The sequence below is a fragment of the Equus asinus genome, chromosome 1, assembly GCF_041296235.1.
Source record: "Equus asinus isolate D_3611 breed Donkey chromosome 1, EquAss-T2T_v2, whole genome shotgun sequence".
NCBI lineage: Eukaryota > Metazoa > Chordata > Mammalia > Perissodactyla > Equidae > Equus > Equus asinus.
The window spans coordinates 29,918,863-29,932,666 of NC_091790.1; the positions used below are offsets into that span (position 1 = coordinate 29,918,863).

The following is a 13,804-nucleotide window of genomic DNA, read 5'->3' on the forward strand; positions in this document are numbered from 1 at the left end:
TGCGTCCTCCCCATGGACTCCTGGCTGAGCAGCGACACTCACTTGCCTCTTCTCACTCCACCCACATGATTTACATGAATTTTACTCCTACTGGATTCCTACTTGAGTATTTGGAAAAAGTGTCTTTTTCCACGAACTTGTAAGATCCGTGTTTCCGCAAACTTGAAGCATTCACTGCATTTTCTTTTACCAGATAAGCTTACAAAAGATTAAATAATACTATGAATGGTTTCTAGCACCCATCACTGCTTCGGAGCTGGTTTGCATCTGAAACTTACAAATGACCTGCAGGGAGAGTCCGTTTTAAATAACCATTGGCATGCATCTTACCTGTATTCTTATTTATTTCCTCAAAGAATTGCAGGAGCTCAGTAAGCTATGGCCCCCCTCTAGCAAACCACATTTGTTTATTTGTTTTTAGGCACAATGGGCTCTGCCTTCCGGACTACTATGCCTGGGGCCTCTTAGAGTTTCCATCCATCAGAATGATTAGTGGGAGCCTTCCGCAACCTCCCCATTAATCACACAAGCCTGAAAGCTCCGTCCTGGCTCCCCAGCCTCCACGGTTCACTCCCCAGCACGCCCCTTTACGGGGCCTCACGGTATTTGGATCCCATAACCAGCTGAAGGGCAAGTGGAGTTTTCCACTGGAACTAAGGAGCTCTCTGCCTAAGTAGCAGGCAGCAGCACCGGGGGTCCTCTACTGCTCCGAGGCAAAGATAAGGCTACAGACTCACCAAACTGGTTTAATCTTCCCTCTCGATGCTCCGCTAAACGGCGTTTCCCGGCCTCCCTGCCTTTGAGGGGTGGGCCATACCACTTCGCCCTGGCTCATTAACAAAAAACTGCAGTTCCCATTCTGCAGCATCCTTGGAGCCCAAGTCTACAAGTGGCAGCAACACAAGATGGAAAGTGCAAAGCTCCCCGAATGACCACTTGGGGCAGAGCCCCCACCTCCAGCCCCTTTAGTGACCTACACTGAACTAAAGGAAATCAAACTTTAACGTAGCGAGCCACTTAAATTTGAGGATAGTTTTGTATTAGCCTATCCTGATATATTACTCTTCCCCCAAAATGATCCTTATTTGACAGGATCACCATTAATAAGGTATCACATTACTGCAAACTAGATGTAAATTATTGAAACAAGTGGTAAAAAAAAGTATTATAGCTAAAAGAATAAATTTATGCATCTTAGTGTCTTGAAAATGCATGAATTCTAGATTCATAAGCATAAATAATTCCTGGAGATCCAAGTTAAACTATAAACCACATTTCATTATAGTACACAGCCAATTAACACCCATTCACATGCAAAAATACATTATTACATTTATCCAATAAACACAGTCCACCAAGGGGTTTTTCTCTAAAAACTCTAAATTTAAACTCGAACAAAGTAATAATGAAACAATTTTATAGTACATACAGGATATAGGGTCTAGGACATACAGGTTGCTCTGAATCACAGAGCTGGAAGGAGTCTTAAATATTTTATAACCCAATTCCAGCCCGAGAGCAGGCTCAAAATCTCCCACAAAACATCTAACACCTCTCTGGTCTCCTCGTCACAATCATGGTGAAATCAGCCTAGTAAGCCAATGAGTTTTCGGTATGAGGGCATGCTTGTTAATTTTGTTAGGTCTGATAACGACTCTGAGGTCATGTGAAGGAATGCCCTCTCTCAGAGTTGGGAGGGAGCATTATGATCCATCAGTGACATGTGGTTTATACGGAATGACTTTGGCAAAACACTGATGACTGTTAAACGTGAGTGGCAGGCATACGAATTTTCATTATAATATTCTTTCTACTTACATGCTCGAAAAATTTTTATAATAAACAGTGAAAGAGGAAAAACAACAGCCTGTAGTATTCTTCAAGCCTCAGCTCACTTGGGCTTCAGCTTTCCGCCACAGCTCTCGGATGCCCACACCTCTTCCCCGAGTCCCTGACTACAGCCCTTCTCCACCTCCTCCCCGTCTGCTGGGATCTTTCTGGATCATTATTCTATCTTCCCAGCGAGCCCAAATGAGATCAGTGCGCTCTCAAAGATCTCGGCCAAGTCATTTATAAAAAGCCCAGAGCAGAACAGGGCCAAAGAGGTAATGACAAGGTCAGAGGGAGACTTGGCTGACAAAAGTCGCCGGACAGCAGAGCAGCCCAGCCAGCGGAGCCCAGGAGACCCAGCTGGGGATGGGGCGGGCAGTCCCACGTGCCTGGAGGTCTGGGGACGTGGAAGAAGAAGGAGGCTGCATTTCCCAGGGACAGAGAGTCTAATTGAGAGAAAGTCTCCTAAAAGCTTGGAAGAGATGAGCCTGATGGGAAGAAAGATGCAGAATCTGGGGCAGGCAGTGAGGCACTCGAGCCAGATGGGAGATGCATCCAGAGGCCACACCCGAATCAGATTCATGTCACCCCCCAGCTTTGAGTCCTTGGGATTTCACACTAATTTCTAGATAAAGTCCAACTCCTCTGCAGGACATACAAAGTCTTCGTGATACTGCTCCACTCTCCTTTCTAGGGTCACCTTTAGCCACGTTCTGAATACGCAGCTCTGACCTGCTCATAGCTACCCAAATTCCTGCCTTTGCATAAGCTGCTCCCTCTGCCACACAGAGCGGTCCCCACAGCCACCCTACTTCTGCGCCTGGCTTCCTCCTATCACCCCGCAGGGTTCACTCAAACACCATCTCCTTCTTTCTGAAGTGCCTTGATCCTCATGGCTACCCAGACCCCAGACCACTGACCTGGGTGCCTCCCTCCTGATGAAGTACCGGCCGACAGTATGGACCGGCAGCTCTCATCTCATCCAGCCGGCACTACCCAGCTCTACCATCATCATTTTCCTTTTCTCTCTCTCTCTCTGCTTCCAGCTTTGAGAGCTCTCAGTCATCACAGCATGCTGAGGCCTCGCAGGGTCTGAGTGAATAGGTGCTAATAAAATGTGTGTTGGAAGAATCAACTGAGAACATGAAAGTTATCAAACGGGCCAGCAAACAGATTCCAGTGTAAGTCTAGAGCGGGTGGAGGAGTGTGGAGGGCAGACGGGCAACCACGGAGCCCGTGGACAATGGCAAGCGAGGGCAGGACAACAGGAGTAAGGTGGGTGTGTTGATTGAAAGGCTTGCAACTGCTTGACCCCAGGCTCCTTCTCTGCTTGCTCTCTAGGCAGCTTATAGAGCTCGGTACTGATCACAAGCCCTCCTGACCTCTTTCAGTGGCACAGACACGAGCTTCTGGAGCCCGGTTCACATCATGCGCAGCTGCCTCTCTCCCAGACCCCACGGTGAACCACGTAGGAACCTGCCCCATAACCGACTGGTCAAAAGCTCTGCCATAGAAACACACAAAACAAACAGAAGGAAGGGCCAGGAAGGACCCTCGGGGGTGGGGCAGCTGTGTGTGCTTGTGCTGGCTGCACACAGATGGGGCTGGAACCAGCCGGCTCCAGGACCAGAGCTCTGTGCTGAGGCTTGGCTGGCCTGTGCAGCACCTGGGGTCACAGCTTGGGGGTCAATTGACAGGACAGCTCTCTGTTGATGATGAGATCTCATCGCCTCTCTACAGACGCAAACCGTGTCTAGGATCGTCAAGATACGAATAGCAGCACGGTTTTTTGAAATGCCAGTGCCATCACGACTTCAAGGAAGCTTCTCCTAATCCCCAGAAAACCCAATCGTTCCACTTAAACTCGCCCTGTGACCTCTTGCAATCCCAAAATCCAGCCTCTCCCGCAGAACGACCATTTGCAAAAAGGGTCATCTTGAAATTTACTTCAGGAAAGAAGAGCTGTTGAGTGACCCATCCGAAACTGGCGAGTGAACCCACCTTGCTGGATCTGTACACGCTCCGGTGTGAGCCAGAACTCAAGACAGAAACCCTTTCCCAGCAAGCCCGGGGCTGGGCCCTTCCCAAAACAAACACAGGGAGCAGAAGAAAATGGAAACAGGATGCGTGTGTCGTTGGCGGGGGCGGGGGGAGGGTACTCCTACTCGCTTAACAGAAAAACCTAGTCTGGGGACTGGAAGTGGTCACGTCTGAAGGAGGACGTCTGATTGCTCCATTCAGCACACGCGCCCATTGATGCGAAGAGCGTGGATTGAACCCCAGGGAACACTCACCTGCAGTTTTATTGCACTCAAAGTTTATGACGCTCATCCGCTGAAAGCCGGAGCTGCATTCATCGCCTCCGAAGTAGATCAAGGTGAGGTCTCCGTCGGAGTATCTAGATTTTTTTTTGGTAACATACATAGACAGGTTTGGTAGAACTAAGAAAGAAACCTGAATTTCTAAATTTTTCTATATTAAACCTTTTGCATACCATCAACAAATCAGGACTGACATAAAACAGCAAGCTCTCGCGCCAGCTGGGGAAAGTGTCTAAAGGAAATGAGTTCCAAATGGACGGGCTTGTCGTCCTCTTACTTTAAAGTAATAACTGGCTGAAAGCAAGCACTGAAGGCTTTGCTGTGAGCAACTGCCATACACACAATTTTACCCAAGCAATCCTGGACAATACTTATTTTCAGAGAACTACATTTTCATAACACTTTTGTGAAGGTTACTACCAAGCTAGAGGTCACAAGAATTGCACTGAATGCGTTTTTTTAGCCGCTTGGAACTTTTATGTAATTCTGATGGCGTTTCAGATTCTCAAACCGCCAGAGAAAAATCAAAACTCCTCAGAAACATAAATTTTAAAAGACAAAAGCCATATCCACTGTAAACTAATTAACTTTCCCATAGTACAGTTCCTGACAAAACAATAGAGTATAAAGTGAGCCGCTTTAACAGAAGCACTCTTATCGTAAAGCCACGGAAAACATCCAGCTGTTTAGTGACAAACGGCAACTTGCCTAAGTCAAATAATAAGGAATGCTGACTTAGTGACTTTCCTGTGCTGTGTGGAAAACGGAAGGAGGAGGACGACGAGAGGAGTCAGTTAGGTTTCCCAAGAATATATAACAATGCACTCGAAAATTACACGAAGGCTGTTTACACACCGGAGGTTCTGATTCTGGTATCTTCCCGCCACTTTGACTTGAGTGGTATCTGATTTTTTCTCTTGGCAAACTGCAGCTCCTTTCTTCTTACAGAACTGGGATTCAGGTTCTCCACAGATACTCAAATGAAAATTATATTCCTTTCCATCTGAAGTGTATGAAGCTAAAGAAAGGAGAGTAAATAAGAAGAGGTTTTGTTACGTCCACAGGTGTTACAAAGCTACAGCACTGTGTTAGTGGAAGCTCAGTCCGTATTTCTGAAACACCCACCCCAGTGGAAGGGGTTAACTCGGTCCCTCTGCTCACGTTCCCGCCCCCACTGCCTTATTTCTAAGGCACCCCCTCCCTCACCTCCGTTCTGGCCGAGCGGCTGGAGGTCAATGGCGATGTCATGCTGCTCGCTGCTCAGAGAGCACGTTTTGCTTTCCAGATAGTCTCTGTGGCAGGCATACTCAGTGATCCACTCGATTTCATAGCGGCAGTTGGATTTAGCTGTGAGCTTGGGAATGGTGCCCTAAGAGGAACGGTGTGAAAGGAGCAACATTAACTTTCTGAAATGCAGCTTAAACGTAGATTTTCCATGCTTCTGAAAAGCTCAAAGGTATTTTGTCGGGTTTCTACATTTTTCTGTTCCTATTTTTGAAGCGTAATTGCCCCTAACGTATTCCAATGACTTGACCTACCACAACTCCATTCACTTGCAACCTTTCCAGTCACCTTCAGAGTCACATTCAAGCTTCAGCCAGTGAGCCTGCCCCGAACTCAACATCATCTGACAACCATGACCTTGGCGAGCAGTCGTGATGGGCATGTGGTCCGTCCCTCCTTTCATTCAGAGATGCTGCCGAGCCTGGGCCAGAGGAACCCCCAAAGCTGAGTGGAAATCACCATGCGTGTGTGCATCTGGGGAGACGGTCTCCAACCCCTCTCCTAAGATCGTCAAAGGGGTCGGGGTCTCGGGCACCCCCTCAGCTGGACTCAAATCTGCTCCTGCCGCTAGGTGAAGCTGAGGCACCACCCACCACAAACCTGGATTCCCCCACTTTGCCGCCAGAGAACTGCTTTGACAAAGGTGAGCTCCCACGCTAGTCTCTGACACAAACTAGGAAGGACGCTGAAGTGACTGTTCACTGGAGGGCAAGATCATCTTTTTAATCGTCCCTGGGAGAAACACCTTCCCAGTCTTAGTATCAGGAATGGCTGTGCGGCTTCTAGATCACCACTCCACAACGGCTTTCTGAGCGCCTGCGACGTGCCAGGCACGGTACTAAGGGCCGGGCGTAAAAACAGGTCACACGATCAGGAAGCTGCAGAGTTACAAGCGGAGCCCCATCGGTCTGACTCAAAACTGATGCTTTAACCACTTGGCTCAGGGAAGTCTGACGTATAGTGACGTGGTGACAAGCACTCAGTGAGAAGTCAGACACAAAGGGCCACACGGTGTACGATTCACGTTTACGAAATGTCCAGGAAAGGCAAGTCCACAGAGACAGAAACTAGACTAGTGGTGGCCATGGCTGGGGGTAGGAACAGGAGTGACTACAACTGGGCACAAAGTTTCCTGGGTGGGGGGCAGGGGGAGGGGTTGGAAATGTCCCAACATTTAGATTGTGGCAATGGTTGCATAATTCTGTTACTATACTAATAACCATCAAATTGTACTTAAAACAGGTGAACTTTATAGTACGTAAGTTCAATAAAGCTTTTTTAAAAAGGTCTATATGACAAGGTGAATGTTTACTAAAAATCTCAGCTCCTAAAAGCATTCAGTGAGCCAGCGTGAACACTTACATAAACCTTCGAGCATGAAGGTATCGCGCGTAACCCAAGACCTGCCCAGCGACAGCTGAGCTGGAAAGGAACCTCCAGCTCTGCCAATAACAAATCAGCCTCCTCTTCTAACACCACTCAACGCCCTGCATCCCACGGAGAAGAAAGGAGGAAAACCCCTGCTCCTCTTCACTGTGATAATATAAAATGGATCTCATTGAATGTAGAACAAACAAGAAAGAAAAACACTGAGACCACGGCCGGCTCAGAACGTCTCATCAGGTTTCAAAGATTCGATTCCCATCTGTAGGTACCAATGGAAAGTACACATAAATATTCCTCGACATCATGCTCCGAACGAATGTCGACTACTGGTCAGACAGTCCGGTCTTCATTAAGCTGCCACCACGTGGCCCTGAAGTCTGGGAACCTAAGACGGAAAGCAGGCCTGGCCTGCAGTTTTCACTCTACATCCCCCACACAGAAACCAGGCCGGCTGCCAGCCCGGAGCCAGAGGAAATTCCACGTTTGTTTGTGGGGAGGGGGAGGATGGTTCCCCTGGCAAAAGAATTCCGCTCCTCCCACTTCATTCTATTAAGAGAAGGCAGAAGTAAATTAGAGGAAAGCCTTGCCCTTCCTGTCTGGGGGATGCCCCCTTCCATCAGCACCCCACATCTGCTAAAACACTTGGACATCAAGGGACACGTGTACCGCTGCCGGGCACAGGGCCCAAGGACGAGCCGCCCATAAGGAATTTACAACTGTACTAGAACCCAGTAAACAGCCAGAGAACAGAATGATGAATCTGCCTGCGAGGGTCAGGAGGGGGTCAGGCAGGCAGGGAGGGGAGAAGCGCCACGGTGAGACTGCAGGAACCTTCCTTCTGGACATTGTCCTCCCATATCGGTACCCCCCAAACTTCAGCCGCTGGCCTGCACAGTTTCTGCCAGGTCTGCATACCATCTGTGCTACTCATTTCTCACTATGTTTCTGTAAACCAACTAGCTATTTTTACCTTGCCTCATCCTAAGCGATAAAAGTCATGAAATCACAGGTTGGGGATTATGCATACAATTTTTCCGATATCCCTTCAAATCAGCCTAACTACAAAAAATTTAAAAATCTGTCCATGAACCACTTAAAATCATCACACAGAAAACTAGAACGAAACCCCATCCTGTGTTAACAGAGGTGGAGGCCCCTCTGGGTGGTTGAGAAAAAGCAGTCGCCAAGAGGCTCTCCCTGGAGAGCCCTGCCCGTGCGGGCAGCAGAGTCTGCCCCAGGAAGCATGTGTTTCCAGATATTCCACCAACACATCTTTTTATTGCTTGCCCGTTCCTGCAGCCAAACCCACTGCCCGGCCCCAACCCCAGACTCGTGCTCACTTAGGCAGCCCAAACTCATGTGGGCCACTGGGAAGTGATCCTAAGACAGGCCACTCACCTCTCTGCGCTTGGAAGGGCAGACAAATGTAATAGTGACGGCCGGGCTGTGACCATCACAAAAGTCTGGCGTGGCCGCCTCTTCTTTCACGTAACTCAGGACGAGCCTGGATGGTACACAAAAGTACATTCAAATTAATCTGCGCCCTAAGCATCTGGCACACTCATTTGCAGGAAAAGGGGAAGAGAAGAGAAGAAATATTGAAACAGAAAAGAAGTCAGAGTACAAGGTAACTCTCATTTCCATTTGAAAACAAAATTTAAAGTAGACTTCGATGAGCGTGATTTTCTTTTTCAAGTCAATAAATAAAGTGACCGACAAGTAAACTGAAATACTAAGAAACACTGTTGGAGTAAAACAAACAAAAATGATAAATGATCTAACAAAACAAAACACACACAGCCGCGCAGGCCAAGCGCATCTCTGCCCACGGGCTGCACGACCACTTCCTCTCTAATCAACACCCCAGAAGTGCAAGTCAAAGATGTTTTGTTTCCAACCTGAAGATGGCTCAGTGCGTGGCCGCCATGGCCTTCCCTCGTCAGGAGGAGCCCGGAGCCACTGCAGGGTGTGCGGTGTCACTGCGGGACGTGCCCCTCCACTCCTGGAGCCAGCCCAGAACGGCCAAAAACAGACCTTCCTTCTCTCTGAAGACAAGCTGGGGCTTTCGCTCCATGCCCACGTTTGACCAAGTCCTCTCTAGCCCTCCCCAGATGAAGAATCACTCATCTGTCACTTAAGACAATGTTACGGGCTGAACTGTGTCCCCCCAAAATTCCTAGGTTGAAGGCCCAACCCCCAGCACCTTAGCATGCGACTGCATTCAGAAAGAGGGCCTTTAAAGAGCAGGTTAAGTTAAATGAGGCCATGAGGGTGGGCCCTCATCCGCAATACCTGTTGCCCTTATAAGAAGAGGAGATGAGGACACAGACACAGAGGGGTGACCATGTGAGGACACAGGGAGAAGACAGCCGTCTACACGTCAAGGAGAGCGGCTTAGAAGGAACCAACCCTGCCGACACCTTGGACTTCTGGCCTCCAGAACTGAGAGGAAATACATTTCTGTGGTTGAAGCCACTTGGTCTGTGGTACTTTGTTACAGCGGGCCTGGCAAACTAACACAGACACACAGATGGAAACTTCCCACACTTTTTCACACTGAAGTGACGCTCCAGTGTTTCCTGTGGACAGAAGTGTGATCTACAATGACACGCCCTAAATGGGCTCCGTAGCCCAGTGGTTAGAGCGCTGGTCTTGTATAACTGCACACGCTGACAAGCCACTAGTTCCAGACTAGAGCAAGCCACAACAGGGGTCTGCCAAAGTCCCTTGGAATGGGGAGAAAATCAAAATTTTTGATGCAAGTTCAGGATGGGGTCGTGCATGACACAAGGGAGAAAAATATCTCTGTGCCAAGAGAGGGTACAAAGGCAGGAGAAGAGCATGCGTAACAGCACAGCTTATTATGAGAAACGGACCCCCCCACCCCTGGGAACTAGGGTGCCCATCCTGCCCCAGGCAGGAAGCAAATTCAGCACCCTGGAGGGACACCAGCAAACTGCCCCTCCGCCTCTCGCCCTCCGGGACGGTGTTTTCAAAGATCAGATAACTACGGACACAAAATCAACGTCAGGGGTGACGTGGCACAGAAAATGTCAGAGCACACCTTGGGGTGGGCACGACTTCACGACGTGATGGGAAAGTCAACGAGCCAACCAGCCCACGTGACTCACAGAGGTGAGTAATCGTTTTACCAGCACACGTGAAGTGGCAATCTTACAAGTACCACCTCCAGCCCCGTGGAAAAGGGATGTTCTTGCAACCTCCTAGAAAGCCAAGTTCTTACTGAGGATGACAAACGCCAACGGCAGACCGACCTGTCCTTGCTCACGAGCTTCGGTCCCTCCTTAGGCCGGCCGACGTCAAAGCTCTGCTCGCCTCTCACCAGGCAGGCAGCGGTGCCAGGGGGACAGGCGCGCAGGTATGGATTCAACTCCCGTAGTGAGTCTGTAAAACATCACATGTGACACTGAATCAGTGATCACACTTAACCTCAGGCTCAGGGCCCTTTAAAAAAATTTCTGAGAGCCAGCCCTGATGGCCTAGTGGTTAAAGTTCAGTGTGCTCCACTTTGGCGGCCTACGTTCGGTTCCCAGAGACCAGGACTTGTCTTCCTGCTATGATAGCAGTGAAAACCACGAGTAAATTTTGCCCAGAATTAACTAATAGAAAGATCCTCTCATCTGTGAGTAGCCATGCTGTGGCAGCGTCCCACATAGAAGAACTAGAAGGACGTACAACTAGGACATACAACTATGCACTGGGGCTTTGGGGAGGAATAAAAAAAAGGAAAGAGAGAGAGAGGAAGATTGGCAACAGATGTTAGCTCAGGGCAATTAGTTCCCAGCAAAAAAAAAAAATTATCAAGTTTTAGAAAGTCTCCATAAGTAACATAAAGTAGTAGAAGTTTGGAAAGAAAAAAGAGCTAGGATCATATCCCATTCCGAGACCTTGGGCAAGCCAGTGACCTCTCTCAACATGTGGAATGAGTACAGCCCCACTAGTCCTGCAGGGCTGCCAGGAAGAGCAGGGAGAAGGAACATATGGTACACAAGAGGGGCCCCAAGAAACAGGGACCATTGTGTTATTCATAGTTAAGGAATGTCCCTCCCTCTTCCAGAGATACACTATCGTTAGCGTTATCCCCTCTCAAGCCATAGACTAGAAACGCAGGCTCTCCATGAATTAGTGGGAAGATGAGTAGATTGGTGGAAAGAACCCACAGACAGATCTGGGTTCAAAGCTTAGACTCACCACTTACTATCTCGATAACTTTGGCCCAACCACAGAACTATCCAACTGCCAGTGCCCCACCTCACAGGGTTTGGGGAGGATTAAAGAAAAAAAGAATGCCCAGACCTTCGGGACTGCCAGCAGCAACTGCCATGACGATTACAGCTGAGTTTCCCTTACGCTGCATCCCTTTTATCATCATCTGCTATCTTACACGTTACAAGGTTTACTTATTTACCACACATCGCCTTCCACTTGACTATAAGCTCCAGGAGAGCAGAGCTTCCATGTGGTCACTGCTGCCACTCAGTGCCCACCATATAACAGGGGTTCAAAAAACAGCTCCCCCATGAATGAGTAAATATCACCCAGCTTGGGCTTTAATACAGGATTACCGTATCTTCTCCAGGCTGCAGAGAGGAGGCAGAGCTGAGGAAGAGGAAAGCAGAGCTCTAGATCTCAGGTCTGTACAGTGCAATTTCCCTACTGGGCAGTTTTAGTCCCCATGGAAAATCTGCGGTGCTGTGGGCTCCTTGCTCTCACAGTGACACAACATTAGACACTCAGTTTTCTGGGGAAAAAAGTGAGGCCAGTGCCCCTGGCTGTGCAAGGAGCTAAGCATTCAACAGCGAATCTACAACTATTCTGAGGGTTTATGGGTCACTTTCAAACATGGGTTGAGGCTCGGGGCAATGTCCTGGGGATGGAGAGCATCTGTCAAAAATTGGGGCACCTTTGGTGTGACTCCAAGACACTGAAGTTCAACTCAAAGTGACATTAAACTGGATAGAAAAAAAACTTTTCTAAGAACGTATCAGTGAATTGGGAAAATCCTCGAAATGATAAAAAGATCAGGAAATCTAAATGTTTTCCAAACTAAAATGGCATATTATTTCAGAATTCAATAATTGACAGGACTCTTCAACTTTCTACTCAAATTTGAGTTACAGACCCACTTAAGACAAAGACGTTGTCTACGTGCCTTCTTCCAATAGAACATGAAAAGCTGTCCTTGGAGAACAAACGAATGACATAACGAACTGACACAAAAAAATCAAAGGATCACTGGTCGCTTTTGGCAAGCCATGTATGGTGGTATATTCACTTGTTAAAACTGTTTAGAAACAATAAACAAAAATGGTACATAATATATATGTGCAATTTAAATAATTATAAATTAGTATTCGTGTGCCTACTGCCCATGTATTGATTTTATATTTAAAATTTTTTCTAAACTTTTCTAAGGCCAAAGTCCTCTGTACTACATGAGAAAAAGGAATGTAGGAAAACACTAAAAAGATCTTTTTACTAGTTAACTCCAGGCAAAATTTACTCATGATTTTCACTGCTATCATGGCAGAAAGACAAGTCCTGGCATCTGGGATTAATAACTCATAGCCCTTGAAGGAAACATCAAGCCAGGTTTTAGAAATCACCGATAGAACATGCAAAAGGCTTAGGAAAACTTCTTGTGGCCCTTTTTAGATAAAGACCATTCACAGCTTTCAGTTAATTTAGCAAAGACGCCCAAGCTTCTCACAACAGTCCTGGCATCCACGGGGAAAGCCAGGCAAGAAGTCGGTCGGGGCTGAAACATATATCATGAGTAAGTGCCCGAGGCCTTTGGTCATCCCTCTCTCGCTTCCACCCAGCCTGCCACTCAAAGCCAAGAGACGTAGGTGTGCACAGTGAGCAAAATGGACCTTTCCTCACCATGGCCCATCCCGGGAACTCTGGCTCCCTTCTGTTCCAGCAAATCTCAGCAATCCCAACACACCTGATCAACCCATTCTCCCTTCCACCTCACAGGAAGTCAGATTTACTTGAGAATCTTGAAGCCCAAAGTGTCTGGCAGAGAGAACACACTCGGATGGATCAATAGTTTGCATGGAATTTGCGATGGAATTAGAATTCACCGGGGGCCAAGGGATGGGGATGTGCAGAGAGAACATCTTTCATGATGAAAGCTTTCTCTGAGGGCCTCTCAGTGACATGGATCTTCAGATAGGAGTAGGGGTGGGAGGGCAAAGATACTGAAGTCTCCTAAGAAATCCTTCACCACACCCACACCCACAAGGATTCACACCTATGTCTCTACAAACGTTGATGAATAGAGAAATGTTGGGGTCAGAGTCATCCACCAAGTAAGCACCACTAATCTTGATCAGTGGGTTTAAATCATGTTTCTTCAACTCTCCATCAAATGCGTAGCAAGGCACCTGGAAGAGAGGAAGAGAAAAAGTGAGTCTTCAACACTCATCTTCTTGGGGCTTGTAGCTCAGAGCAAACCCTATGACCAACGCCATATAACACTGGTCTCCATTCCTTATGGTGTCCATCAGGCCATGATGGCTCCAATGACAAAAAGCAAAGGTCAACAAGTGCTTAGTCTTCCCTGTCTACACTCATTTCCTTGGTGATCTGGTGCGTGACCTTAAATATCTACCAATGATTCCCAAATGCATGTCCCTAGCCATGATCTTTTTCTCCAACCACAGAAGAACTGTGTCTGTGAACAGACTCTGGAGACAGGAGGCTTGGGTCCAAACTCTGGTGATGACACTTAATATGACTATGAGCCATCCTAACCTCTGTGCCTCAGCTTCCCCATATGTCTAGTGGGAATAATATTAGTAACTACGTCATACTGTTGCTATGAGGACTGAATGAATTAATATATATAAAACTCTTGGTACAGGTCCTGGCAAGTCAATATAAGTTTTTGTTGTTGCTATTTACCATCGTCACTTAGATACATAAAAGCATCTCAAGTTTAACATATTTAAAACAGG

At 47.6% G+C, this 13,804-nt stretch overlaps 1 protein-coding gene across 1 annotated transcript in view; it reads right to left on the minus strand.

Moving 5' to 3' along the window:
* The window catches only part of IGF2R (insulin like growth factor 2 receptor), a 115,703-nt gene that overhangs the window by 65,254 nt on the left and 36,645 nt on the right, over positions 1 to 13,804 (minus strand). The window contains exons 5-10 of the mRNA XM_044760750.2: positions 13,099 to 13,231; positions 10,097 to 10,226; positions 8,220 to 8,325; positions 5,358 to 5,520; positions 5,007 to 5,169; positions 4,125 to 4,228 (exon numbers count right to left, since the gene is read on the minus strand). Of these exons, the coding sequence (XP_044616685.2) occupies positions 4,125 to 4,228; positions 5,007 to 5,169; positions 5,358 to 5,520; positions 8,220 to 8,325; positions 10,097 to 10,226; positions 13,099 to 13,231 (799 nt within the window). The remainder of the gene's footprint in view (positions 1 to 4,124; positions 4,229 to 5,006; positions 5,170 to 5,357; positions 5,521 to 8,219; positions 8,326 to 10,096; positions 10,227 to 13,098; positions 13,232 to 13,804) is intronic.